The sequence below is a fragment of the Pyrus communis genome, chromosome 10 (genome assembly GCF_041283825.1).
Source record: "Pyrus communis isolate YQ-2024b chromosome 10, ASM4128382v1, whole genome shotgun sequence".
In the NCBI taxonomy this organism is placed as follows: Eukaryota; Viridiplantae; Streptophyta; class Magnoliopsida; order Rosales; family Rosaceae; genus Pyrus; species Pyrus communis.
Window position 1 is genome coordinate 5,198,615 of NC_142574.1, and position 27,317 is coordinate 5,225,931.

General features: G+C 36.5%; 3 protein-coding genes and 1 pseudogene across 3 annotated transcripts; 2 read left to right on the forward strand and 2 right to left on the reverse strand.

Annotated features, from left to right (window-relative positions):
* The first annotated feature begins 489 nt into the window (after positions 1-489).
* Positions 490-2,750, forward strand: LOC137730355 (putative ribosome-binding factor A, chloroplastic). The gene is made up of 5 exons (XM_088678009.1): positions 490-1,006; positions 1,325-1,496; positions 1,701-1,759; positions 1,805-2,015; positions 2,473-2,750. Exons 1-4 carry the CDS (start codon positions 614-616, stop codon positions 1,949-1,951), a joined length of 771 nt encoding a protein of 256 aa, XP_088534135.1. The 5' UTR covers positions 490-613; the 3' UTR covers positions 1,952-2,015; positions 2,473-2,750.
* Positions 2,751-4,761: 2,011 nt separating this feature from the next.
* Positions 4,762-7,865, reverse strand: LOC137729402 (uncharacterized). Its single transcript, XM_068468345.2, has 3 exons — positions 7,658-7,865; positions 7,418-7,483; positions 4,762-5,076 (listed from the first exon to the last, which is right to left on the reverse strand). The coding sequence occupies exons 1-3, from the start codon at positions 7,703-7,705 to the stop codon at positions 5,029-5,031; spliced, it is 162 nt and encodes a 53-aa protein (XP_068324446.1). The 5' UTR covers positions 7,706-7,865; the 3' UTR covers positions 4,762-5,028.
* An 8,042-nt stretch (positions 7,866-15,907) lies between these two features.
* LOC148693413 (epoxide hydrolase 2-like) lies at positions 15,908-17,104 on the reverse strand (annotated as a pseudogene).
* Positions 17,105-19,200: 2,096 nt separating this feature from the next.
* VIP5 (plus-3 domain-containing protein) lies at positions 19,201-23,160 on the forward strand. Its single transcript, XM_068468520.2, has 2 exons — positions 19,201-19,540; positions 20,871-23,160. Exon 2 carries the CDS (start codon positions 20,916-20,918, stop codon positions 22,887-22,889), a length of 1,974 nt encoding a protein of 657 aa, XP_068324621.1. The 5' UTR covers positions 19,201-19,540; positions 20,871-20,915; the 3' UTR covers positions 22,890-23,160.
* The last annotated feature ends 4,157 nt before the right edge of the window (positions 23,161-27,317 follow it).

The window sequence follows — 27,317 nt, forward strand, 5'->3', positions numbered from 1 at the left end:
TCAAATTTGAAACTTCTTTTTTGCAGGTGAAGAGAACCTAATACGTAATGCTAGTTAGTATCCTTTGTTTTGTTTATAAAACTAAATGGGGAGGAATTTTGGAAAAGACACACAATTTATCAATCATAATTATCAAATGTGTCATCCATTGTAGTCAAATTTAAGACATTCAACTTGTATATTAGTAGAGAGAAATATTATTAAATTGTAGCGCACGTGCAATAATAAGAATTTAAGAGCAACAAAATGCATAGACAATAATAACGCAATATCAAACTTATTATTCATAGAAATCAACCTTAAACCCTTGTTGTCACTTAATACTGCAATTTAATGATATTCTCCTTCAATTATAAGTGAGAGGCATTTGATTAAATTATTGTTAAAGGAAAATTCGAACTAAATTATTACCTATGAATGAAATATTTAAGCCTGGATTTAAAACACCGGACATTGTCCTGTCCCACAAATTATCTTCCCCCTCTTGAAAAAAAAAAAAAAAAAAAAAAAAAAAAAAATCGTACCTCTTGCTCTTGCCTCGTGCAACTTTGCAATCCCTCGCTCTCAACTCAAGGCAAATTCTTCAAAGTAAGAATTCAACACAAACAGTAAAATGAAATCCAAAGAGGCGAAGAACTGGGATAGAATACAACAATCAACAATGCCAAACTTGGTCCTCCACCACCCACTACCACTCACCCCCTTTCTTTCCCACCTCCCATCATCATCATCAAGCTTTCGAATTCGGAACCAGAAATTATCGGCCTCGCTTCCCCCAAAAAATCCTGCGGTTGTACTCCGTTGGCGGCCCAACACCATCAGGTGCATGGCGAACCCGCGCAGAGTGGCAATGGTGGCCAAGCAGATAAGGAGGGAGCTGTCTGACATGCTCATAACTGATAAGGTCTTGCAGTACGCTATTCTTCCTGAGGTTTCTTTGGGTGCTGACCGTTTCCTCTCGTCGCTAACCACCATAAGCGATGTTGAAGTCTCCACCGACTTGCAGGTACATAGTTACTTGCATATGGAATTACGTATGCTTTCTTTTTATTTTGATTCTGATATTTTGACTTTGTTTTGGTGTTTTTTGTTCGATTTGTAGTGTTGGGTTTTGTGGGTTTGCTATCTTGTTTGGCATTTCATTCTCAGTAAACTTCTGTAGCATATTTGACACTTCGTGGGTGCAAATTATATGGCTTCTTGTTTTGGTTGTCTCTGAGAGTAGCTTCCTTCAATGTTTCCGCGAAGATGGCAATGTTCATCATTTGACGAATCTCGTGGCGCTAAAATTTTAGTAAACTATAGTTTATATGTTTGCCTACAGGTGGTTAAAGTGTATGTTTCTATTTTTGGCGATGAGAGAGGGAAGGAGGTTGCCCTTGCTGGGCTAAAGTCAAAAGCCAAATATGTCCGAGGTCAATTGGGAAGGCGTATGAAGCTGCGGTTGACTCCTGAGATACGCTTCATAGAAGATGGGTCATTAGAGAGGAAGCAGGGTAAACTTAATACCATACTATTTCATATGATTATCTATATAACTGGGGAAAGCAATACAATTGGTTTCTCTTGACTTTCTTCCAACTTTTTCCGTGAGAGTAATGAGAGTACTTAAGTCGTTTTTGTGTGGTGATTCTTGCATGAATTGAGGTCAAGATAAGATATAAGTTGGTAAAAGTAAAGCCAATTGTGATTGCTCATAGAGGTTGACAAGACTTGGTTATCAAGGTTTGATTTGTGTACTTGTAAAATTGCTTTTGAGGTGGGTGTCAATATATGCTAATATGTCAATGGTGAACCATTTCAGGTGATTGCAATATTAGATAAGATAAAGAATGAAAGGAAAGATGAGGAAATTCAAGATGAGGAACAATTGGAATCATCCGAGGCACCTGTGGATGACGGAGATTGGGAGGCTGATGACCCTGATGAAGACATTATATACATAAAATAGTTACTCTCCCTAGTTCCTGAGCATTATGCTATTCTGATTGAAGCTTGGCTTCGCTTGTCTACAGGTTTGTTTCATTTTCTTCACTTTCTTTGTATATACCGTTTACAAATATATGTATGTTTTAATTGTTTCTTCCATTTGCTGAAATTGGACACAAACATAATTTAAATGAAGCGGACTACCTGCAATTTGGTTTGACAATGCTTGGTCTATTTAGGTGCAATCAATGAGTTGTTGGAATCAACTTTAGGAAGGTTTAGTATTGTGTTTGTGTATTTGATTAGAATTTAGATGATGTTGGGATTAAAACTAGCGTACTATGGTTGAATTAGGAGTTTTGGTACGGACACACAGAGTGGCCAACTTTAAGGTACAAGGTTTGATCTCTGAACACCTCCCACTCCAGAGGGTTTGTTGTGGGAGTTGGGACTGCCTGTGATGGTACAATATTATGCACTTTTAATAATCTTTATTATGCTCATAAGAAGTGTATAATGTTTCATTTACTTTCCGTGAAGCAGGCAAGCACGATTAGTCACAAAGCTAACCTAGACAGAAAAACTCTTCACGGCTGGAGCCCCATCGTCTGAATTACGAGCTTCAACCATGGCACACCTTGTAAAATTACCTATAATGTTTCCGTTCTTTTCTTCAGGTATGCTTGTGATTTGCTTTTTGTTTTGGTTATCTAAAACCAGAAGCAGAAATTGTGGTATTTATGGTGCTAGATGGTTCACGAAGTTGACAATCCACATGATGTGAATGGAATTCTCATATAAACATGTCTGCCTTTGTGATATTCTGCTGTGTCTGTTACCGATATCACCTACTAGTTACTGATGCTTGTGGTGAATAAGATGCCGCAGCACTAGCTCGTATTCTCGTCCAGTGGTCAGTTTACCGGGACAGAACTGAAAATTTATCATTAGCACGTCGACGAGCCTTGGACTCTATTTACCCCATGCTGGGAATTAATAATGTATGATTTTCAAAAGAAGTAGTCTGTGTTGAGCATCCACGGGGTTTGGATTTAAAAGTTTAGGATGATGTATGACGTTACAAGAGCAGAGGCAAGGATGAAATATGAATAAATGGATTTTTCTAGTGGTTTGGCAATAAATCTTTGCTTTTACCAAAAAAAAGAAGTATATCTACCCCTTTAGCGATATAGTCACACAACTATGTCTTGTGATGACGGGATGTTACAAGTTTATGCGAATTTTAACACATGTGCAATCGCTAACGTAAATTCCAAACTCAAGTCATTATAATTGAGTGGACGTGTAGCATGACATCAAGTTGTATGCCCTATATAAATGTGTCTACAAAGACATTCAACGAAAGTTGGAGCAAGCAATTTTACTGTCCTCTATGATGAATTTCAGCTTCCAATGACTGGTACAACCTTTTTTTTGAGCCTTCGGTCTGTCTCACTAGAAGTGAATCTATGGGCATTTGGTACGTAGAATTGGATTAGAATGAACTAACTTTAATTTCAATGTATGTTTGAGGTGAGAAATGAAAAAATTATGACCATTACTCATAAAATAAGATAAGTGTTATGGTACTTCAAAAATCTCATTCTACACTTCTCTCAAGTGTATTTTTCTTTCTAAATTGAGAAATTTGGAGTGCCAATAACAAATCCCTAAAAATAAGACTTATTTTTTACGATGCCGCTAAAACTTGACTTCAATCTCACTCTCCCCCTAAACTAAAACTTGACTTCAATCTCACTCTCCCCCTAAAACTCAAATTTCGCCACTTACCATTCTAATACTCAATTTTTGTCTCTACTCTGCAATTTTCCTTCAATATTGTTAAAAATAATCTTTTTATTTTATTATTATTATTATTATTATTATTATTTTCAATTTTTATACAAATGATAGTCGTTAGTGGGTTAAATTATTAAGGGAAGAGATATCGGTAAAATTCGAACCCGCACGAGTGCATAGACATTATTACTTTCTAGCATGTGGTTAAACGCCATTTGCTAAAAAATAATAGAGAATTGTTATTGGCATTCGAACAATCTCATTTTGCACTCCAAACTTTCTATAATTAGAAAGAAAAATACACTTATGAGGAGTGCGGAATGAGATTTTTAGAATGCTAATAACAATACCCATATAATATTAAAAACTTAAGAGATGTAGAGAAACAAAAGGAAGAAGCTTGAATTTGCTTTCAAAGCTGCCTCAAGGTTTACCACCCTCCCCCATATCGCTTGTGAAGTAATTTCTCTACTAACCGAACTATTCAATATCATAATATCAACAAATATTATTAATGCATATATTTTTGGTGGTTCTGAATAATGTACGTGATGAAATTGAGCCTTAGGCAAATACCACACAAGCTTTTCAACCTCAAATGGAAGCATAATTCCAATTTCCCCACAAATCCTTACTTGACATTTTCCATTGCTCTCAAGGGCATTGTTTGGTATGTAAGATCGGATTAGAACGGATAACTCTTCAATTTAAAGGTCTGTTGAGGGAGAATAAAAACGTTATGTCTAATTAGAGGGTAGAATACGATTACTCATGAAGAACACTTATCAATCCCAATCCTTTCCTAAATGGTAGGATTAGAAGGTATGAGTTTTCTTCACGTATAATTCTCTTCTAATCCCCGCCAACTGAAAAATTATTCACTTCTACCTTCAACATATCAAACGAGCCAAAAATCTCCAGGTTTTATGTCTACACTATGATATGCAACGCAACATAGGCGCATGAGTACTGTATCTCGGTCACACATCAAATGATAATTAACCATTATAACAAAATCACCTAATAGCGAAATTGAAGACTGAAAACGATAAGCATCTTATTCATCACGGGAGCATTACCCTCAAAATGTTCGCTATGAAATGGAAATCTAAATCATCCTAAGTACCAAATTCATAATTCTCAATTTTAAAAAAAAAAACCTGGAACTTAAGCAAAGTTTTCATGGTGCAGAAAAGCTTTAAGAATCAAAATATTGGTACAGTCCACCCTTTCGTATTATTTCTATCTGAAAACCAACTCATTTTTCATTCACAACTTCTGATAAAACACACATCTCCTTCAGTGATGAGCCTTTGCCGCAGCCTTTTGTTCAGATTTAGCCTTTGCCTTAGTGGGGAGAAAAAAAAAAAAAAAAAAAAAGGAAATAAGCACTCGTGCACAAATAAAACGACATGGTGTAAGCAATCCAACAAACAGGCACAAGACTGTCACACAACTCAAACGGCATAACACATAATTTCACATTGCATTATATGCTAGCATCAACTTTGGGTTGAACAGCTTAACAATTTAAATAAAGGGAACAGCTTCAGGTTACATTTCCCATTCCATTAGTTAGCCCTAGTTGGTCAAATACCAGACCCGTATCCTTATAATGTCTTGACATGTTAAACATAAAAGTTGACAGTTATAACATATATACACATATTAAGCTGTGGTGAAGCTTTGATTGGTCATGATCAGAACGAAGTATATTATGGTAAATTGATAGGTGGTTAAAAATGTTAACCCTATGACTACTTTCATTCTCCATTTCCAGTTTCGGAAACTGGAGCAACCCCAGCTCCTTTCTAGGACACTGCTGCTAGACTTCCTTTCACATTTGAAGATAAATCTCAGCTTTGCCCCTAACTTCAGGCAATTAATTATCAACTTAAAATCCAGCAATTCACAAAGGGTTATTTCTCTCTCACATTTACTCGAGCATAGTTTTGGACATTGTGCTTATTTATATGACAACAAGTTATCAACACATTGACAAATGGTTAGCAAATATTTAGCTAAAACCCTCCCTTTCTCACAAAACTCTATGCAGCCTCGTCATTTTTCTTTTTCCCTTCACACTTGTAATTGTTTCTCTAAAACATATGCTACTGGTCACATTTTCATTGACTAATTCTGCTGTCAAATCACACCGTGCATTGAAGACTTGAGTTTTGATAGTGAGTTTGTGTAAGTTGTGTTTGTGGGTTGGCAGTTAAACCACTAAGAAGCTATAGTGAAGTCATTGGATTGGTTGCATACAGCTTGAGTTAAGATTTAATAGCCCAACCTAGAAGTCTTCATGATGTGAGAAGTCCTCGAAACCAAAAAATATTGTAATCTCTATACAGTTTCACTTGATATTCTTTACCTCCTTGTGTATTGAATACACTGCTCAAGCAATCTGAACTCGCTCAACGTGCAAGCCACTCAAAATTGAATCACTAAACTGTTTACAACAGCTTGGTTTCCTTATGAATAGTTTATTTTCACTTCAAAGACTTTGTATGCACTTTTATGAAACTTCAGAAACGCATTTATTTATTTCAATGGATGACTTGATGCTAGAAACGAAGCTGCAGTTGGAATATTTAAGTTTACTTCTAGAATTTTCCATGCACAACGTGCATATCTTTCTTTCTTAGACACACTTCCGATTGAATTCTTTCATCTTAACATAGTGGGCTGCATTATTATGCTTGACCATTGCTATAAAGACTCAGGCTTTTTACAAGCATAGCCAATAATCTAGGCATTGACATTATTTCTTATTTGTAGAGCCCCTCTAAAACATCCTTATACACCAATATCTGTTATATGCATTTTGCAGTTTTGTTGAGGGAAAGTTAACACTTCCATCGAAGCTTTGTGATAGGGAGCATACTTGGAGGTGAAGAAAAGTTCATTGCTTGCATACAACCAAATTAATAGACCATATTTAGAGCCTAGTTCTATTTCCAAATTGTTGACATGATCACATAATTGCAACATGCTCGGATTGACAAGTGGTCGAACACCCCTACAACTAAGCAATCACATACGTAAATCAACCCTAACTGAAAAAGGAGAGGACTACAGAAAAATAAAAACTCATCACGAAAACATCACCAAAAAGGGATAAAATAAAGAATAATAGAAGACAACATATGTACATTGTACAAGTTAAACAAACTATTTCTCGATTATTACTACTCTTGGAGCCAAGAAGTCAGATTTCAGCTACGCATGCCTCTGGCACTACTGAATTTTTTGATGTTTGGTGTTACCTTAGACGCCGCCAATCATTTAAAACATCAAGTACGATTTAAGCATTAATTAACAATCTCTCCTATTTCAAGCAACCTTATTCATAAGATAGAAGAGTTCCATACCTAATTTGCTACTTCACAAATTTTAAGACAAGGTTGACATCTACGATATGAGCTCACCAAATGGTGCTTATACTCTTCCATGAATACAAAGAAAATACACGAATTCTTCGTATGAAAATGGAACCAAACGAATAGAAAAAATTAATCTTTGGAATCGATTTGACCAACATCGATTAAAATCCGCATTACTTATTAAAATCTACAAAAATTTAAACAAAAACCAATACAAATTTGTAATAAAATGTACAAAATTAACTCATAAAATAAAAAAGTGCGTCAATTGAAAAAAGAAAACGAAAAAGGAAAGGAGGTACCTGGAGATACTTGAGCTTAATGCTTCCGTATACGAGTCCAAAGGAGAATGCGGAAGCCCGAGCCACCTGCAAATCACCAAGAACCCAGATAACCAATTAGATTAACAACTACCAAATTGGTCCAAAATCCATACGCTAAATTTTTTTTTTTCCCAAAATATAAACTAATTAAAAAAAAAAAAGTTAGATCCGGAATGAAAAGAGCAAAAAAAAAAGAGAAAATTTAAGAGAAATTAATACCAAGGCGAGGGTGCTGGTTCCAGAATAGGGTCCAGGAGGCGGCGCCATTGTTGTTGCTGGAGAGGACGAGACTGACTGTTAAGCAATTAGACGAAGCAAACAAGAAGGAATCTGTAAAACCTCCCAAAGTCACAAAGCACCAAGCCCTTCTACTACAGTTCAGCGTTCCGTTGCCTTATATATCGAGTAATTGCGGACCTGGATTATCTACCCCGTTTCTACCTGATTTTACCGGGTTTAAATCCTGATCGTACATCACTGTGGAAAAGTATGCGGTCGTTATCGTACGTCCACTTGTTCCATATGGTTGTGCCCGCTATTTGTACAGTCAACCAATAAAACATGGTTTATTGTCGCTCACCACCATGCTTACCACCTTACTTATTACAAAATTTAGAGTCACACAATAGTAATAAATAGAGCAATGATCATTACCATCATTTCAGGGAAGTGAGCAACTATATTCTAAATAAAACACCAACATGTCTTATCTTTAGGAATAGAGTTACTTACCTACTTTATAGAAGGGAATATTTTTGGTCGTACCACTCAAGTGATGTTGATATTCACCATCCTATTTATCACCGGTAAATGAGTTTAAATTTCAAAATATGTGTAGTGGATAGACACAAATTTCAAAATTTAAACTCATCCAAAAGTGGTAAATAGAGTGGTGAGCAAAAATGCATCCCTTTATTGCAAGGTTCTAAAAGATACTAGACACTAATCAAGGGGCGGGTTGGGGCTTAGGCCATCTCCTCCCGAAGGGTCCAAAGGGCCAAAAATAGCCCGAAAACTATCTCCAATCGAAGGCTAGGCCAAATGGCTTGTGGGCCCCATGGGACAAAAAGGGCCAAAGGACCAACCGGCTGGCCCAACTCAGCTAGCCCCAGGCCAGGCCACAAATTTGAATGCAACGGCTAGTTGACGTCAACGTGACGTCAGCTAGCCATTAGATTTGATTTTTTTTTTTTTTACAATTTTTTTTCCTATAACTTCCTAAGCCATTAAACAACATTAAATAACATGAAACAACATTAAACAATATTAAACAAGATTAAATCACATTAAACAACATAATTTTAAGTTGTTGTAGTTTTTAAATTTAAATAATAAATTATGTTTGGCCCTTTGACCCTTGGTTGAAGATGGTAAGCGATATAACCATGTACTGTTCATTAAAATATTAATTTCTTAGAGAGCCAGAGGGCTAAAACAAGCCATTTGGCCCTCCTTTGGTTAGGCCATCTCCAATCGAATGGTCCAGAGGGCCGAAAATAGCCCAAAAAACGTCTCCAACCAAGGGCTAGGCCAAATGGCTCGTGGGCCCTACTGGACAAAAAATGGCCAAAGGGCCAACTAGCTGACCCAACTTAGTCAGCCAGCCAGCCCCGAGCTGGGCCAAAATTTTCATTATTCATGTCAGTTATATCTGACAACATTGTATTTATTCCTGTCGGTTATATCCGATAGGAATGGAAGGCCAAAATTTCAAATACAACGGCTATTTACCATTGGATTCAAATTTTTTTTTGGGCCAATTTTTTATGAATTTAGCTTGTAGTTTTTAAATTTAATTTGTAGTTCTTAAATATAAGTTGTTGTAGTTTTTAAATTTAAATAATAAATTATGTTTGGCCCTTTGGAGACAGTTTTTTGTTACAGGGTTAAAACGAGCATATGGCCCTTTGGCCCTCGGTTGGAGATGGAGGCAAATATGACCCTATACTGTTCATTAAAATATTAATATCTTGGAGGGCTAGAGGGCTAAAACGAGTCATCTGGCCAGTCTTCGGTTAGAGATGACCTTAGGTCTCTATTGAAAGGGGCTAAAGGTCCAAAGGCCAAAAAATGGTTTGATTTGTCAAAAAACTTATCTCCAACCGATGACTGAACTATAATTCTATAGAGCCCATCAGACTATTATTTCGCCAAAGGAGCATCGGGCTAGTCAAATGTAGCCCTCATCTCAGCCCCTTTTCTGGGGCCGAGCTTCTCAATTGCAATAATTGATTCAAACTCAATTATTAGATTTGAAAGCATCAAACGATAGTTTAATTAAATTAAACAATAAATTTAAAATATAAAGTTAAAACTAATAAATTTCCGAAGGGGGTTGAATATGGTATATGAATATGGCATGACACTATATATTTAAAAACAATTTTTTGTAGGGGTATAATTCCGGGTAGAACTATGTTTAGCCCTTTCATTTGGAGATGACCTTAATAGTTGAAGAATGACTATGACATATGCCCAACCACATTGGATTTACTTGTGCTCATACTTTAGAATGTTGAAAATTCAAATTGTATCAAAACAAATGATCTATTGACTTCAAATGTACATTTTTTCACAATCGATATTACTTATTTAAGCTATTTTATGAGAATAGAAGAAATAAATTTGAAACGAACATAGTTAGACAGAAACATTTTATTCATCAGAATAATACACTAGCAAAATCAATTGTAAGTAAATGAAATGCGTAACAATATCTCTCTGTGATCCCATTATACCAAGATACGCCCCCAGAGCCACCACTTGCCAAATTAAGCTGCATCTCTTTCAAACATCATGTGCTTCCTCGGCAACAAGCCATAGGCTCCATAATAAACAGCACAACTTTCCGAAGATTCGGAATCAGGTGGGTCTTAAGAATTACATAGCTTGGGGTTATCATCTTGAGGACCCATATCATATGGATCAGACCAAGGCTGGTGCCCACCGTACATATTGCGCCTATGCCACTCTTCAGTTGGAAGGTGGAGTTATAACACTTGAAGTAACAGAGCACCCTCATTTGCACCTATAAGTCGGGGCATATTCTGTATTTAGCCCATCGAAAAAAGAGATTGTAACTTTGAGATTTCAGGTGGTGATTGACACTAACAAATTAGCTAAAATAAATGTGTAGAATTCAATGTTTTAAAAGGCGAAGTGTTTCTCGGATAGCCTCACTTAGGCGAAAGCCTTGAGGTGTGAGGTTAATTTTTTTTAATATATAATATAATTATAATTATATATATGTAATATCTTAGTGCGATATGTAGTTCTTAAAAGTTTAAAAATCATTTTGTCTTGGGCTTATCTTTTAGTCTTTATAATATTCATAAAATTAATATTAAAAACAAAAACATAACAAAAAAGAATATCCTTAAAGCATATGTTGTACAGCTGTCAACAAAGAAAGAAAAAATTTAAAGAAAACAAAAAATAAGGCAAAATATTTGTCGTCTTCTTCATCTTTCTTCTTTGAGCTATGCAACCAAAACCTCCAGTAACTTCTACAACTAAAAACCTAGATTTCAACAAAAAAAGAATTTCAAATTTCGGCAACATTGATGCCCAATAAAATGCCTTGAGGCGCGCCTCTGCCACCCAAGCACTCCCCAACGAAGCCTAGGCGAGTTTTGGCCTACCCCCACAAAACAAAGCTGATTTTTCTGCAACCCCGCCTCCAAAGTCGCCTTGGGGCGAGTTTTTCAAAACACTGGTAGAATTTTAAACACCCAGTTAACAAAAAAGTTAATCTTATGACTGAATAATGTTGCAGGCATTGAGTTTAGCAGCATTATTAACAAGGAAGAGCATAAACCATGCAACTCCATCATCATGCATAAGTGGTATTTTAGGAAATACAACCATACCTGCATAAGGGTCCTAATTGGATTTACTTGTGCTCGTACTTTAGAATGTTGAAAATTCAAATTGTATCAAAACAATCGATCTATTGACTTCAAATGTACATTTTTTTTTCACAATTGATATTACTTATTTAAGCTATATTAAGAGAATAGAAGAAATAAATTTGAAACAAATATAGTTAGACATAAATATTCTATTCACCAGAATAGTACACCACTTGCAAAATCAATTGTAATTAAATGAAATGTGTAACAATATTTCTCCGTGATTCCATTATACCAAGATACAACCCATACTCCCCCATACCTACCACTTGCAAAATCAAGCTGCATCTCTTTCAGACATCCTGTGCTTCCTCGGCAACAGGCCATGGGCTCCATAATAAACATCACAACTTTTTCGAAGATCAGGAATCAGGTGGGTCTGAAGAATTGCATAGCTTGGGCTATCATCTTGAGGACCCATATCATTTGGATCATACCGAGGCTAGCACCCGTACATATTGCACCTATGCCACTCTTCGGCTAGAAGGTGGAGTTCGAGTAACAGACCACCAACATCTGCACCTATAGGTCGGGGCATATTCTGTATTTAGCCCATCAAAAAAAGAGATTGTAACTATGAGATTACAGGTTGTGATTGACACTAACAAATTAACATAAACAATGCGTAGAATTCAATGTTTTAAAAGGTGAAGGCGTAGGCGAGACGTTTCTCGGATAGGCATGCCTAGGCAAAAGCTTTGAGGCGTAAGGTGAAGTCTCACGAAACCTAAATTTTTTAATATATAATATTACAAAAACAATAATAAAAAAAAATGGTTGTATCAACATTTCTTTTCCTATTGGCCAAGTGGATTTTTGGATATTATAAACTAATATTAAAGGAATAAAAGTCTTTTGATTTTTTAAGATTTATAAACTAATATTAAAAAAAATAAAAGTCTTTTGATTCTTTTCCTATTGGCGCAAGGGAAAATTTTATAGGATGGCAATAAGGCCAACAATGTTTTATGGCACGGAATGTTGGGCGGTGAAACATTAACACGTACATAAAATGAGTGTAGCAGAGATGAGAATGCTTCGTTGGATGTGTGGACACACGAGGGATAAGATTAGGAATGAGGATATTTGCATTAAAGTAGGAGTATCTGAAAATGAAGGAAAGATGAGAGAAAATCGGCTATGGTGGTTTGGACATGTGAAACAAAGGCCCACTGACGCTCCGATTTGAAGATGCGATTATGGGACAGAGGTTTAGGGCCGTAGGGGTAGAGGAAGACATATGAAGACTTTGGAAAAGGCTGTAAGAAAAGACTTAAAGTACTTGGATCTAACGGAAGACGTGATACAGAACTGAGCGCAATGGAGTTCTAAGATTCATATAACCAACCCCACTTAGTGAAAAAAAGCTTTGTTGTTGTTGTTATAGATAAAATTTGATTGATTGTTATTACTTTCTCTCCAATACGGAGGCAGTATATATACACATCAACTCCTTGTAGTACAAGGAATAATAATACAAGAGTTTATCCTAAACTAGGAAGGAATCCCTTTAATCCAGGAAACCAAATTACATTCCAATACCTATTAACTTATGACTCACACACCAACAATTGTTGTATAAAATAATATTAAAAAGTTAAAAAATCTTTTTGCCTTGGGCTTATCTCTTAGTCTTTATAATATTTATAAAATTAATATTAAAAACAAAAACATAACAAAAAAGAATATCCTAAAGGCATATACTGCACAACTGTCAACAAAGAAAGAAAAAAATTTAAAGAAAACAAGAAATAAGGCAAAATATTTGCCGCCTTCTTCATCTTTCTTCGAGCTCTGCAACCAAAAAGCCTAGTAACTTCTGCAACTAAAAACCCAGATTTCAACAAAAAAAAATTTCAAAATTCGGCAACATTGACGCCCAATAAAACGCCTTGAGGTGTGCCTCGACCGCCCAGGCGCACCCCAACGAAGCCTAGGAGGGTTTTCGCCCACCCCCACAAAACAGAGGCAATTTTTCTGCAGCCCCACTTCCAAAGCTTCCTAGGCGCGCCTTAGGGCGATTTTTTCAAAACACTGGTAGAATTTTAAACAACCAGTTAACAAGAAAGTTAATCCTCTGACTAAATAAAGTTGCAGGCATTGAGTTTAGCAGCATTATTAACAAGGAAGAGCAAAAACCATACAACTCCCTCATCATGCATGAGTGGTATTTTAGGAAATACAACTATACCTACGTATAAGGGTCCTAATTGTCATGAAAAAATAGCATGTACATGAAAATCTATAAGCATCTTGAATAAAATATATATTCTAACTCATATATTTGTTTCAAATTTATTTAGACAACAGTTAAAAGGCTTAATTACTGATGCACCATTGAAAGTGTGAATAAATCTTACTCTGCCTCTGGAAACTTATTTTGATCCAATTTACTTACTTTCTAAAATATGTAAACGTATCTTATTTTATCATCTACCGTTAGCTTCATTAAGTTTTTCTTTAATATTGCTCACATTAACGTGTAATCCATATGGCAAAAGATGAGGCCGAGGGAATACCGTTAGTATATGAATATGGCATGACACTATTTATTTAAAAACATTTTTTTGCAGGGGTACAATTATGGGTAAAATTATGTTTAGCCCCTTCGTTTGGAGATGACCTTAATAGTTGAGGAATGACTATGATATATGCCCAACCACATTGGATTTACTTGTGCTCATACTTTAGAATGTTGAAAATTCAAACTGTATCAAAACAACTTATCTATTGACTTCAAATATACATTTTTTCACAATCAATATTAGTTATTTAAGCTATATTAAGAGAATAGAAGAAATAAATTTGAAATGAACAAAGTTAGACAGAAATATTCTATTCATCAGAATAATAAACCACTTGCAAAATCAATTGTAATTAAATGAAATGCGTAACAATATCTCTTCATGATCCCATTATACCAATATACACCCCATACGCCCCCCAAACCCACCACTTGCAAAATCAAGTTGCATCTCTTTCAAACATCCTGTGCATCCTCGGCAATAGGCCATGGACTCTATAATACCAACTTTTCGAAGATTCAGAATCAGGTGGGGTGTGAAGAATTGCATAGCTTGGGGTTATCATCTTGAGGACCTATAACATCTGGATCAGACCAAGGCCAGTGCCCACCGTACATATTGCGCCTGTGCCACTCTTCGGTTGGAGGGTGAAGTTCTAACACTCGGAGTAACAGACCACCAACATCTAATCCTATAGACCGGGGCATATTTTGTATAGCCCATTGAAAAAAGAGATTGTAACTATGAGATTTCAGGTTGTGATTGACACTAACAAATTAACTAAAACAAATGTGTAGAATTTTGAACAACCAGTTAACAAGAAAGTTAATCCTCTAACTGAATAAAGTTGCAGGCATTGAGTTTAGCAGCATTATTAACAAGGAAAAGCAGAAACCATGCAACTCCATCATCATGCATGAGTGGTATTTTAGGAAATACAACTACCTACATATGTGGGTCCTAATTGTCATGAAAAAATTAGCATGTACATGAAAATCTACAAGCATCTTGAAAAAAAATATATTCTAACTCATATCCGTTTCAAATTTATTTAGACAATAGTTAAAATGCTTAATTACTGGTGCACCATTGAAAGTGTGAAAAATTCTCACTCTGCCTCTTCAAACTTATTTTGATCCAATTTACTTTCTAAAATATGTAAACGTGTCTTATTTTATCGTATACCGTTAGCTTCATCAAGTTTTTCTTCAATGTCACTCATGTTAATGTGTCATCCATGTGGCAAAAGATAGAGTACTTTTTTGTCTTTTCCCGATCTCCAACTCAATACAAGTCACTTCTTCTCTTTCAGTCATTTCGCTCATTTCACTATCTCTCTCTCTATCTCTCTCTCTCTCTCTCTCTCTCTCTCTCACTGACTTCTATCTCTTGATCTCACACTATGTTTGGATAAGAAATTTAAGATTACTAAGAAATTTTGAAATGACGGGATTTTATTTTCTAGAATATGTGAATTTTCTTGTTTGGTTAACCTAAAAGAACAATGGAATTGAATACGGAATTTGTTATTTTTAAACTTTCAATCATAAAAATTGAGAAATGACACCTATTTACATGAAATTTAAATCTGGGAATTAGAGGTTCCAAATATCAAGTTTTTTTTTCCATGCGGAAATTCTAAATTTCTATATTTATGAATTAAAACAAGGGAATTGGTGTATGTCAATTTATAAATTCTAACTTTAATCCAAATTCCAAGTTTATTTCTCTCATTCAAACATAATGTTATTGATTTTTGGCTAAATAATCTTTAAAAAATATGAGTTTCCACCTTTTTTATAATTTGTGATTCTCATTTCCACATGTGAGTGAGATGGTAATGTTTAACTCACATGAATGACAAGTTCGGTATTCAATTATTACTGCCATATTGCATGACTTTAACCTCAAATTCCTATCTCAATAAAACGTGCAACAAATGAAATCTTACTGTAGTATTTGAGAAACATTACACGTCAAAATTACAAAGCAATCTTCTGTATAAATGAAGATAAAATATTGTTCAAATTATCGAATCACATGCATAATTTTCCAGTGGTTCACATAAAACCTTTGCAAAGCCTTCTATAAATAACACTTCGTCTCTGGCAATCTTCACGCATGCATTAGCAGTCAAACGTGCTTTCCAAGGAAGGTAATGATAAGCTGATTAACCTCGTCCGGCGATTGTTCTTGAACGAAATGCGATCCTTTAGACATGTATTGAATCTCCAAATTGGGGACAAACTTTTTCACCCTCCCAACGTCAATGTAGTAATCTATCCCTGGAAATTTGTTTACATAATCCTTGCCTCCCATTATATAAAGTGCTAGAGCTTTAACAATTAGATTCGTCAAGCTGGATTCTTCTCTAAGTGCCCTACCAATACATAACGTAAAGTTCAAGAAATCATTAACGTGTACTGACAACTTGAATCCAAGTTAGCAGGGTTAAACTAATTTCAAATGATAGGTCTGATGATTCGATAATAATGTTTTTTTCATTAACTCTTCTAGTATGCGGAAGTGATAGTGAATCGAAGATCAAATGCGTTACCTATACGGAATTTGCAGTGCAGTTTGGAAGCCCGATTTCTCATACAAAGCTCCATATGCCGGAAGGTCTTCCCTCGGTGAACCAAGGGGGAATAGGGGTAGATGGATCCACCAAGTCCATGATCTCCTGGTTTTCTGCAGCTATTGGTATTTCACTTATGGAGAAAAAGATGTAAATGTTTCGAACAACAGTTTCGGCATCAAAACACCCAAAATCAGCCTCTGCTCGGCCAGGTTCCTATAGTAGAGATAACAATAAGTTGTAACTTGTAAGCAAGCTAGTCATGGCATAGATATGGATAACAAGACCAAGAAAATGCACACCTGCCATCTTAAAATGTAGAAGCCCTCAGGGAAGTTTTTATCAAATTTTAGAGGGCTTGGTGGCATGATTGGCACTCCGATTGTAATAACTCCCAAGACCCTCTCTGGGTACGCAAGGGCAAATAAGTACGGTGGCCAAGCTCCAAAGTCCTTTCCGATGAGGAAAACCTACGTAAAATTTACTGAAAATATGACTTTAACCTCTTAAACTCAATTTCTTTCATATAAAACTTGACATAACCTTTTTACTCGAATAAAACCCAATGACTAGACTCTACATAAGCAAATTCAATTAATTATATGTTTGACTCTACACATTTTAATTTTTTTTGAATGCCTAAAATACCCATTTTTGCATGTTTAATGTGCACAATTAAACATATGCATATTTTAAGAAGGATTAATGATTTTACAAAAATTAAAAAAATTAAAAAAGGCACTAATATTCTAAATGCATTGCATGTTATATGAGAATTCAGGATTTCCACGTTCTGTAATTGATTTGGTTGATTCATGTTTCTCTCACTCCATAAAATTTGCTTCTAATTTGATATAAGAATTAATTTGGCAAGTTTTCTTAATCTTAACAACATTTTTCAATTTAAATATATTTTTTAGTGAAATAGTCTATCTTATAAAATATTTATCAATAAAATAATGTACCTATAATTTTTTTTTTTTTTGCCAACTGCAAATTTATACCATAATTTATCTATCATATCAAATTTGTGGTGTAATAATGTACCTATTATTTAATTTTTACAACACTAATGTATCTTCAAAAATAATTTACCTACTGTGTATAATTTGTGAAGCTAATGATGTACCTATTGTTTTAATTTTTTAAAAATTAATGTATGTACAAAAATAATTTATCTATTGTTCAAATTTCAGGATAAAATTTTACCTGTTCTTATTTAACAATAATATATCCACAATTTTATTTTTCTATAAATATAATTTACCTACTTTTTAATTTTATATGAAATTAATTTACCTACTGTGACAATAATATATCTACAATTTTACATAAAAAATTTACCTTTTGTTACAATAAGTTTTGTATGAATTTAATTTACCTACAATTTAACTTTTCAAAAAAAATGTATCTTTTATTTTATGTTTTACTATTATATATATGTTTGATGTTTTTGTGTTCGCAAAATAATTTATCTAAAATTACATAGTCAAGAGATATGGTAATGCATTATATTAATTCATTATTAGAATGGTAAAAGAAATTGTTAAGAATGTCACACCCGACCCAGGCCCCTACCATATCCCGGGTTCAACTCCACCGTAGCACGATATTGTCCGCTTTGGGCCCCGACCACCCCCTCACGGTTTTGTTTCTGGGAACTCACATGAGAACTTCCCAGTGGGTCACCCATCCTTGGATTGCTCTCGCGCGAACTCGCTTAACTTCGGAGTTCCTATGGAATCCGAAGCCAGTGAGCTGTCCGCCGTAGTTGGATTATCCGAATAGACCTGTCCGCCGAAGCCCTCAGATTTTTTTTTCTTTTCAGGTGATTGATTTATTCTTCTTGTTGTTGCCCTTCGTTTGTTCGAATACCAGAAATTTGACTACTTTCTTTGTCTTGTTTGCTGAAAATTTTTGTTTTTTTAGGTTGGTTTTAAGAATTAAAATCGGTAAATACTAAGTACCCTTTTGGGTTTTGAGCGAGATATGCTCAATATGTAGAGATTAAGGATTAATATTGTCTGAAATTCCAAAGTTGTAATTTTGGGATTTGGTTGTTTGAGCTGGAAATTGTGGGAATTTGAGCAATGGGTGTTCAATACAGTCCTAGGGTTTGAAAGGGGATATTGTTTTTGGGAAGTTTTTCGACTCGTTGCCAGTGTCTTGGGGTTGGTTTTGAGCTGGAAATTTTGAGAATTAAGGAAGTGGGTGTTCTATGTGTAGTCTTAGGGTTGAAAGGAGGTCTTTTTTTGGGGAAATTTTTCAACTTGTTGCCATTCTGTGAGTCGGTTTTGAGCTGGAAATTTAGGGAGTTTAAGCAATGGGTGTTCCATATACAGTGTTAGGGTTGAATGGATATGCTATTTTCGAGGAATTTGTTTACTCGCTAATTCGGAGTTTGTGTGTAGTTGAATGACTTAGATGAGTTCACAGAGGATGAAGCCAAGCATCTCGATATATCTTGTGTTTCTTCTTGGGGTGGAAAAAAATGCCGAAAATTCCAAACCGAATTGAAAAAATCCTGATCTCGAATCGAAAAAATCCCAAACCGAAAATTCCGAAATTTTTGCTACCCAATAGCAAACCGATCTCGAAATTTCGGTACGGGAATCGATCTCACACTTTCATTCATTTGGTAATCCCGAATCTAATTGAAATAAAAATATATATTATTTAATTTTAAATATATATTTAAAATTGTAATAGCCATCTGATTTAGTTGAGATTTAATCTCAACCGGTGAATGCTAATCAAAGTTCAAACCCTCAGATAACTCAACTCAGTCTCTCTCTCTCTCTCTCTGTCTCTTCTCGACTCGACGACCTAACCTCAGACAACCTCACCACCCTCCTCGACCTCACCTCAACCTCACCTCAGAATCTGGCCGCACCCACATCACACGAGTGACTCACCTCTCTGATCTCTCTCTCGACTTCTCATCCCTCAGACCCTCACCGTGGAGGAGCCTTCCTTCACGGCACAGAGGCAGAGCCACGGCCACCGGCGCCGCTCATCTCTCTGATCTCTCTCTCGACTTCTTCATCCAGATTCCAGTGCACTGCGCACCGATTCTCCCCCAAATCAGGTAAATTTTGGAATTAATTTAGGGTTTGTGAAATTTAGATTAGGGTTTGTGAAATTTAGCACTTGGAACTGATTTGGAGGTAGAAGATATGTAATGGCCGAACTATAGTATTAGAAATTTTAGTGTTTCTACCCTCTGAGCATGTTCTTCTCACCAACGTTTTTATTGCTGGTTTTGGTAATTGATTTATTTAGTTTTTTTCTCGTTTTTGAAAGAAATGAAATTAAAAATGGTTATTTGTGTTTTGGGATTGACATTGGCCATGAAAATTGGAATTTAGCTCAGAAATGTGGTTTTATTTTGGGAAATTGAGTGCTTGTTTGTGATTTCGACATTTTTGCTTAGTTTGGTTGATGAGAAATCGAAAAGTAATCGAATTGGAATTAGAAATTTTGGTGATTAATCTGGCCTGTGTAGTTTTGTTTTGTGATGGTAACTTAATAAGTTGTTCATTTGTAGTACTGGAAATTAGGGGAAAAGTGAGTGAGATTCATAAATTCTTTAGCAGTCGGGTTTTTTGTTTACTGCGTCATGAAACGAAAGGTGGGTACTTGATTTTATCAGTTCCGAAGAAACTATGATGGCCCGAGAATGCTGGTTGTAAAAGCATATCATATGAGGTGGTTAAAGAAGAAAAAAAAGGGTGGCAGGGGCCGGGTGGTGGTTGCAGTTAATGGACACAATTGAATCCAAGTTCAAGTGGAACATATAATAAGAAAATCTGTTTTCTTCACTTTGAAGCATTTCAAACTCTTGTTCAATGTCCAAAGTTGGAATCTTTGTTTGTGTGAACTGTGGAATATGGTTTTTACTAGCCATTGTGTACTTGCATGCTTCATTTAATGCTGATTTTTTAGTTCTTCCATCTCAGAGTTTTATCATTCTGATGTTCAAACTGATATCTTTCTGTTGCCTTTATATGAAGTTCTTGTTTGAGCGACATTTTGAGATTAGGCCTAATGGGAAACCTTCTGACATGTACTCTCATTTTGAGATTAGCCCAAAAGCCCAAAACTATTTCAGGATTCCCGATTTGTCCCGAAATCCCAAAACTATTTCGGGATTCCCGAAAACTTAGGTTTGGGAATCGGGACTTGGTTTTCGGTTTGGTATCCCATACCGAACCAGCCTTAGTTTCTTCTGCGTGAAATTGTGAATTATTAGTCGTCATCAAAATTGTTAGTAGCAGATTAGAATTTTTAGGTTTCAAAATTTTTGTTACAAACTAACGTGTTTACTATCAAGTTGAAGTAGTTTTGAACCAACAGATGGAAATAATGTGTTGGTGATTTTACAATCTTTTCGAATGCTGACTTTATGAGTTCTTCAGGAACGCAAGTAAAACATCAAAACATACCGGAAGGGACAGCGGATAATGGCAGAATTAGAAAATTTGCTCTTGGAGGCTGCGGGAAGAACAAGTTCATCGGGGAAAAACCGACACTCACATTCATCATCTAGGAGGAGACGTGGGGGTTCATATTCTGATGGAGGAAGTGATTCCAGAGGTGATGATTCTGATGATGGTCGTGGCTATGCAAGCAGGAAGCCTTCTGGACCTCAAGTTCCTTTGAAAAAGAGGCTGGACCCAACAGAAGTAGACGATGAACAGGGTAGCCAGGAAGAAGGTGGTTATAACGATAGTGGTTCGGATCGTGGTGGGGACAGCAATGAATCTGATGTGGGCAGTGATCTTTACAAGGATGAAGATGATAGGCGGAAGCTCGCAGAGATGTCTGAACTTCAAAGAGAGCTAATTCTGTCTGAAAGAGCACAGAAGAAAGATGACAAGAGTTTGAAGGAGAAGTTCCGACCAAAGTGGGACAAAGGGAAGGCCCCACAGTCCCGGAAAGAGACTCCACCTCTTCCGTCCTCTCGTGTGCGTTCATCAGCTAGATCTGCTGACAGGGCAGCTGCCAAGGATGATGCATTGAATGAGTTACGAGCAAAACGTTTGAAGCAGCAGGACCCTGAGGCTCACCGCAAGTTGAGAGATGCTTCTAGAGGAGGAAGTTCAAGCAGTCGAAGTTTCTCACACCTGAACAGGAAATCCTTCACTGCAGTGGGTCGGAGTAGCTCTAGTCAGAGTGACAGTGATAGTAGGTCTCGTAGTGAAGATGATGGATCATCAGGGGATGATGCAATGATTGACAGTGATGATGAAAGGTCAGAAGGACTAACTTTTGATGATATAAAGGAGATTACCATTCGAAGGTCGAAACTTGCAAAGTGGTTTATGGAGCCGTTCTTTGAAGAGTTAATTGTGGGTTGCTTTGTGAGGGTTGGAATTGGGAGGTCAAAATCTGGGGCTATCTATAGGCTCTGCATGGTCCGGAATGTTGATGCATCAGATCCTGATCGACAGTACAAACTGGAGAACAAAACCACACATAAGTATCTGAATGTTGTTTGGGGCAATGAGAACTCTGCTGCCAGGTGGCAGATGGCTATGATTTCCGACTCTGCACCGCTGGAGGAGGAGTTTAAACAGTGGATTAGAGAGGTGGAGAGAAGTGGTGGCCGATTGCCAAGCAAAGAGGACGTGTTGGAAAAGAAGGAGGCCATAAAAAAAACCAACTCATTTGTCTACTCAGCCGCAACTGTGAAGCAGATGATACAGGAGAAAAAGTCTGCTTCGTCAAGGCCATTAAACATTGCGCTTGAGAAGGACCGGTTGAGGAGGGAGTTAGAAGTTGCAAAAAGCAAGCAAGATGATGCAGAGGTGGAGAGGATCCAGACAAGATTACAGCAATTAGAAGCACGCCGGCAATCACAGGGGAAAGATAGCAAGGCTATTAGGCTTGCTGAGATGAACAGGAAAAACAGGGTTGAGAATTTCAAGAATGCATCAGAATTAAAACCTAAGAATATAGGTTTGAAAGCAGGGGAGGCCGGTTATGATCCTTTTTCAAGGAGATGGACTAGGTCAAGGAATTACTATGTGTCAAAGCCCGGTGAACAAAAAGAGGAGGCAGAGGCAATAGCTGTGGCTGATGGAGCCTTGGCAGATATAGAAAGTAATGGGACAGCAGTGGTGGGAGCAGTACGGGCTGGCATGGCAGCAACTGCAGCAGCTTTGGAAGCTGCAGCTGGTGCGGGGAAGCTGATTGATACGAGTGCCCCTGTTGATTTTGGAACAGAGTCAAATCTAAAGCATAATTTTGAGCTGCCAATCTCATTGGCTGCTCTTCAAAAGTTTGGCGGGCCACAGGGAGCTCAGAAAGGGTTCCTGGCAAGGAAGCAGCGAATAGAAGCAACAGTTGGGTGCCAAGTCCCGGAGAATGACGGGAGGAGGCATGCGCTGACACTTACAGTTAGCGACTACAAGAGAAGAAGAGGGCTTCTCTGAAATGGCAATGGTCCAGCCAAGATAAAAACCAGAGAGGCAAGACGGACATCATCTTCAGCAACAAACAGGATTGGTGGTACTGGTTTTCAACGGTAAAAGCTTGTTGGTGTAGTCTAGTTGTTTGTTTCAGTCCTTATTTACAATTAAAAATAAGAAGACTGTATTTGTGTGATTTATTTACTGGAAGTGTGGAAGAGAGCAAAAATAATGCACAGCTTGTGAGAGATTTGATATTTACTACTTTAATGAGATTACTGTTGTTTTTTGGAAACTATGAGATTACTGTTGTTTCATTCAAATGTTGTCTTGCTTTTTGTTTTTCACACGAGCAATATTGAGGGAGGAGAAATTAAACACACGAGTTTTCTTCAGTTTGAAGCTCCTGTTGTGTCAAATAGGCCCATCATGATTTTTCTTCAGTTTCCTTGGCTTTCAATCCCCTCGTTTGAAGCTAATTTAACTTTCTGTTAGTTGAAGAACCAAGATGACATCAAAGGTTAACTTCGGACAAAGTAACCGTGCCAAAATGTTCAGCTCCATTAGCTTCCTCCCTGATGAAAGCACAACTAGATTACTGAATAAACTGTTTAAACTTCAGCTCTCCTCAGCACGGGCGTACAGGGTTACAAACGTATGTCCTTGAAGAACCAAATTTTCTGAGAGTTCGTTTCAGAGAAAAACCAAAAGGTTTATTGATTAATTATGAATTGATGCATTACATTGGGAGAGTCTTTGACTTAAACACGACCTTGGAAAGGCTCAAGCGTCATTGGGAAAAATAACACATTGAGTGGATGTAAATTAAAAGGTGTGATTTTTATTACAAAATTTAAAATGCAGTTTTGGAAGCTTCGAATGGTTAAATCCATCATGTCACAAAAAAATGGTGAGTAGAACTGGGGCTCTGTACTTTTTTTAGAAAGGTATCATGACCCAAAAAATAGAGTTCAGACACCAAATTTGTAGATTACTATTGCATCATTTTGTCTTCTTTTGGTCAATTGCGTTTTCATTCCATTCGGCAATTTGTTCTACATTAGAAATAAACATTTTTTTTACTAGGTAACTAATTTTTGTCAGTTCTCAAACTTATCCCCATAACCTTAATAATTACACACAATAAAAACACGTCTCATGTTGATATTTTGAGAAAACAAGTACCAACTTGAGTCAACTGTCAAAGTATAATGAAGAACTTTTACCAAAAAAAGTATAATGAAGAATGGAAGTATTAGACCAACTCCAACCCTTGTAGTAAGTTCTAAACTTTTCCTTCTATTTTCCTCCCATTTCTCTCCAACCCTTGTTCTATAATTGGGTTAAGTGCTAAAACTTAAAAAAAAAAAAAAAAATACACTCAAATTCTCCCTAAGATTTAGCCCAAAATTAGTAGTAGAGCCCACATGTGAGAGTGAAATAAGGGAAGTGAACTGGACTCACCCAGCCTAGACGTGTCGAAGGCCCATCACGTGCGCACTTGCCCAGCCCTCCTCAGCTTCGCTGGCCCACCCATGTGTCGGGTTGTTGTCGGCCCGTGACACGAGCCCAACAGCTCTTTTTGGTGATTTGACAGCCAGAATTCAAATGGATCATGGAGATCCAACAGCCCACTTTAATTTATTTAATTTTTAGTTTTATATTTATATATTTATTGAATTCAATGGTTGAGATCGAATTTAATCAAATTTAAAACCAACTACTAAAATAATTAAAAAAAAGAATTTAACTCAAAATTCACCCAAAACTTTATAAATACCTATGTATTTGTTCAAATATCCACACAAAACTCACTTTTTCCTACAATTCTTCCAATCTTTCTTTCTACCATCTTCCAAAACCATTTGTTCCCATTTCCAAAATATTCAAGATGGCAAAAGATCATATTAGAGGTCATAATTGGACCTTTGAGGAAGATGTTGCTTTATACTTGACATCAATTTAGTGATTTTTCACTATTTATTGGAATTTAGGGCTAAAATTTTATGTCAGAAGATTTGGAGCAGAAAAATTATTTCTGGGCTAAAAATTTTAGGTTTTACTCCAATGGTTGGAGATGGTCTTATTGTCGTGTCATTAGTAAGCTTAATCCTTATTTATTGATTTTTTTTAAAATTATTTCTAGAATTATAACTTTTTATATTCTAGGCCGGCAAACGATTATTTCCTATTTAAGATATAAAAATTTATGATTTTTTTTTCCGCCATTGAATAAATGTTTATAATTGAAGAAATAATTAAATAAAAAATATGAAGAAATAAAACCATGGGATTTTCGCACTAAAAGCGAGCCAAGTGGAGTGGTCCAGCCAAGCTCAAGATTTTAGGTCATCTCCAACTAATTCGGCTAGAGGGCTGAAAATAGTTCGAAATGGCAAGAAAATCGTCTTCAACCGAGGGCGGGGTCAAAGAGCTCGTGGGCCCCACCGGGCCAAATAAGGAGAAAAAGGATAACCGACTAGCCCAACCCAACCAACTAACCAGCCCCGAGGCAGATCGGATTTTGAATGCAACGGCTACTAGTTGATGTCAGCTAACCGTTATATTTGAAGTTTTTTTTTTTTTTTTTTTTCACAAATTTTTTTTTTAAACTTTAAAAAGTCTTTTTTTTTTTTCCTATAACTTCCTAAACCATTAAACAACATTAAACAATATTAAACAATATTAAATAACATTAAACAACATCAAAATTATACAACATAAAATAAAAACATTTAACAACATGAAACTTAAACAACATTTTTAAAAACATTTAACAACATAAAACTTAAATGCCTACTCCATGCTTATTTTGGCCCAAAGATGTGCAACAAGATCCTGTTGTAGATACTTATTTGTGGCAAGAGAACGTATCATCCTGTGGCGTCTCATATACTCATTCAAAGAGATAGTACCAATTCTTGGATTCAAAGGCAAATTAGGCCCATCATATATTTTTGCACGAGCCTTTCTTGATTTATTTGGATCCTGTTGGTCGTCATCAGACTCATCATGATGGAGTCCAAATTTTCTCGACTCCACCCTCTTGCCGATTCCTTGATGATCTTCTACCGCGCTTGTAGAATACCGAAAGCTCTCTCAACATCTTTCCGATATGCCTCTTGGTGCAAGGTAAACCACTTTTCGGCGTCATTCGTAGGATTTGGAATTGCTTGGACAAATGTCGCCCACTTTGGGTAGATGTCATCTGCCAAGTAATATCCCGGATTGTACTGACGGCTGTTGATGTAGTAGTAAAGTTGAGGTGATTTACCTTCCTTCAGGTTATTGAAGAGGGGTGAACGTCCAAGAACTGTAATGTCATTTTGGAATCCAGGGATCCAGGGACTCCAAAGAAAGCATGCCAAATCTATGTATCATACAAGGCAACCGCATGTAACATAATAGTTGGCTTTCTCAACCTTCTGCTAAAGCTTCATTGCCATCTGGGGGACATTTCTTCCAATTCCAATGCATGTAGTCTAATGAACCTATCATGCCTGGAAAGCCATGGTATTCAGCTTTTCAAAGGAGTAGATCCAGATCTTCTTGATTTGGCTCACGGAGGTACTCCTCTTTGTAAAGCTAAACAAATGTGTCACATAATTCACCAAGAGTATCAAGGCATGTAAACTATCATCTATTGAATCAGCTGGGGAGGCATAGGCCATCATTTGGAGTGCAATAGTAACCTTCTGATGAGGTGAGAAACCCGAATGGCCTGCTTTATCCAGCTTTTGTCGAAAGTGTGGATCGACCTACTGGACATCATGAAATAAACGCTCGAAGACATGGCACTTCATCTAGAAGCGAAGTTTGAAATCATCTTATGTGTACACCGAGTTGGGGTTGAAGTAGTTGTTCATCAGATTGGCATGCGTCATCGCTCTGTTTCATGGTTTGTAAGAGTGACCAGCAACAGAGCCACCCCATTGAGGTTGTTCCTCAGTTGGCTGACATGCCATAACCGCAGTCATGGCTGCCACATATTCTGTGTTGCGTCGTGCTTCATCTTCTTCATCAGACTCCTCATCTTCTTGTCTCATTTGCGCCCATTTTTCTTCCAATTCGAAATTGGATGCAGACCCCCAATTGGAATACGAAGAGGATCCAAAGTTGGAATTCATTGCAAACTTGAATTGAAAGAGATTGAATTTGAAGGTGTGTGAAACCAACGGTTAGCTGACGTCAATTACCATTGGATTTGAAATTTTTTTTTTTAAATTTTTTTTAAATTCTTGCTTTTTCCTATAAATTTAAATTGTTGTAGTTTTTAAATTTAAGTTATGGTAGTTTTTAAATTTAAATAATAAATTATATTTGGCCCTTGGTTGGAGATGGTAAGAAATATGGCATTACACTGTTCATTAAAATATTAATTTCTTGGAGAGTCTGAGGGCTAAAACGAGTCATCTGGCCGTTATTCGGTTAGAGATGGCCTTAGTGCCTAGG

Bases quoted from the DNA above. Each gene is read 5' to 3' on its own strand.
- VIP5 (XM_068468520.2), top strand. From the start codon at position 20,916: ATGGCAGAATTAGAAAATTTGCTCTTGGAGGCTGCGGGAAGAACAAGT.
- LOC137729402 (XM_068468345.2), bottom strand. From the start codon at position 7,705: ATGGCGCCGCCTCCTGGACCCTATTCTGGAACCAGCACCCTCGCCTTG. The intron at 7,484-7,657 runs GTATTAATTTCT...GGTGATTTGCAG, and splicing joins GAACCAGCACCCTCGCCTTG to GTGGCTCGGGCTTCCGCATT. The intron at 5,077-7,417 runs GTACCTCCTTTC...CTCCCCACTAAG, and splicing joins TTAAGCTCAAGTATCTCCAG to GCAAAGGCTAAATCTGAACA.
- LOC137730355 (XM_088678009.1), top strand. From the start codon at position 614: ATGAAATCCAAAGAGGCGAAGAACTGGGATAGAATACAACAATCAACA. The intron at 1,497-1,700 runs GTAAACTTAATA...GATTGCTCATAG, and splicing joins GTCATTAGAGAGGAAGCAGG to AGGTTGACAAGACTTGGTTA. The intron at 1,760-1,804 runs GTGGGTGTCAAT...GAACCATTTCAG, and splicing joins CTTGTAAAATTGCTTTTGAG to GTGATTGCAATATTAGATAA.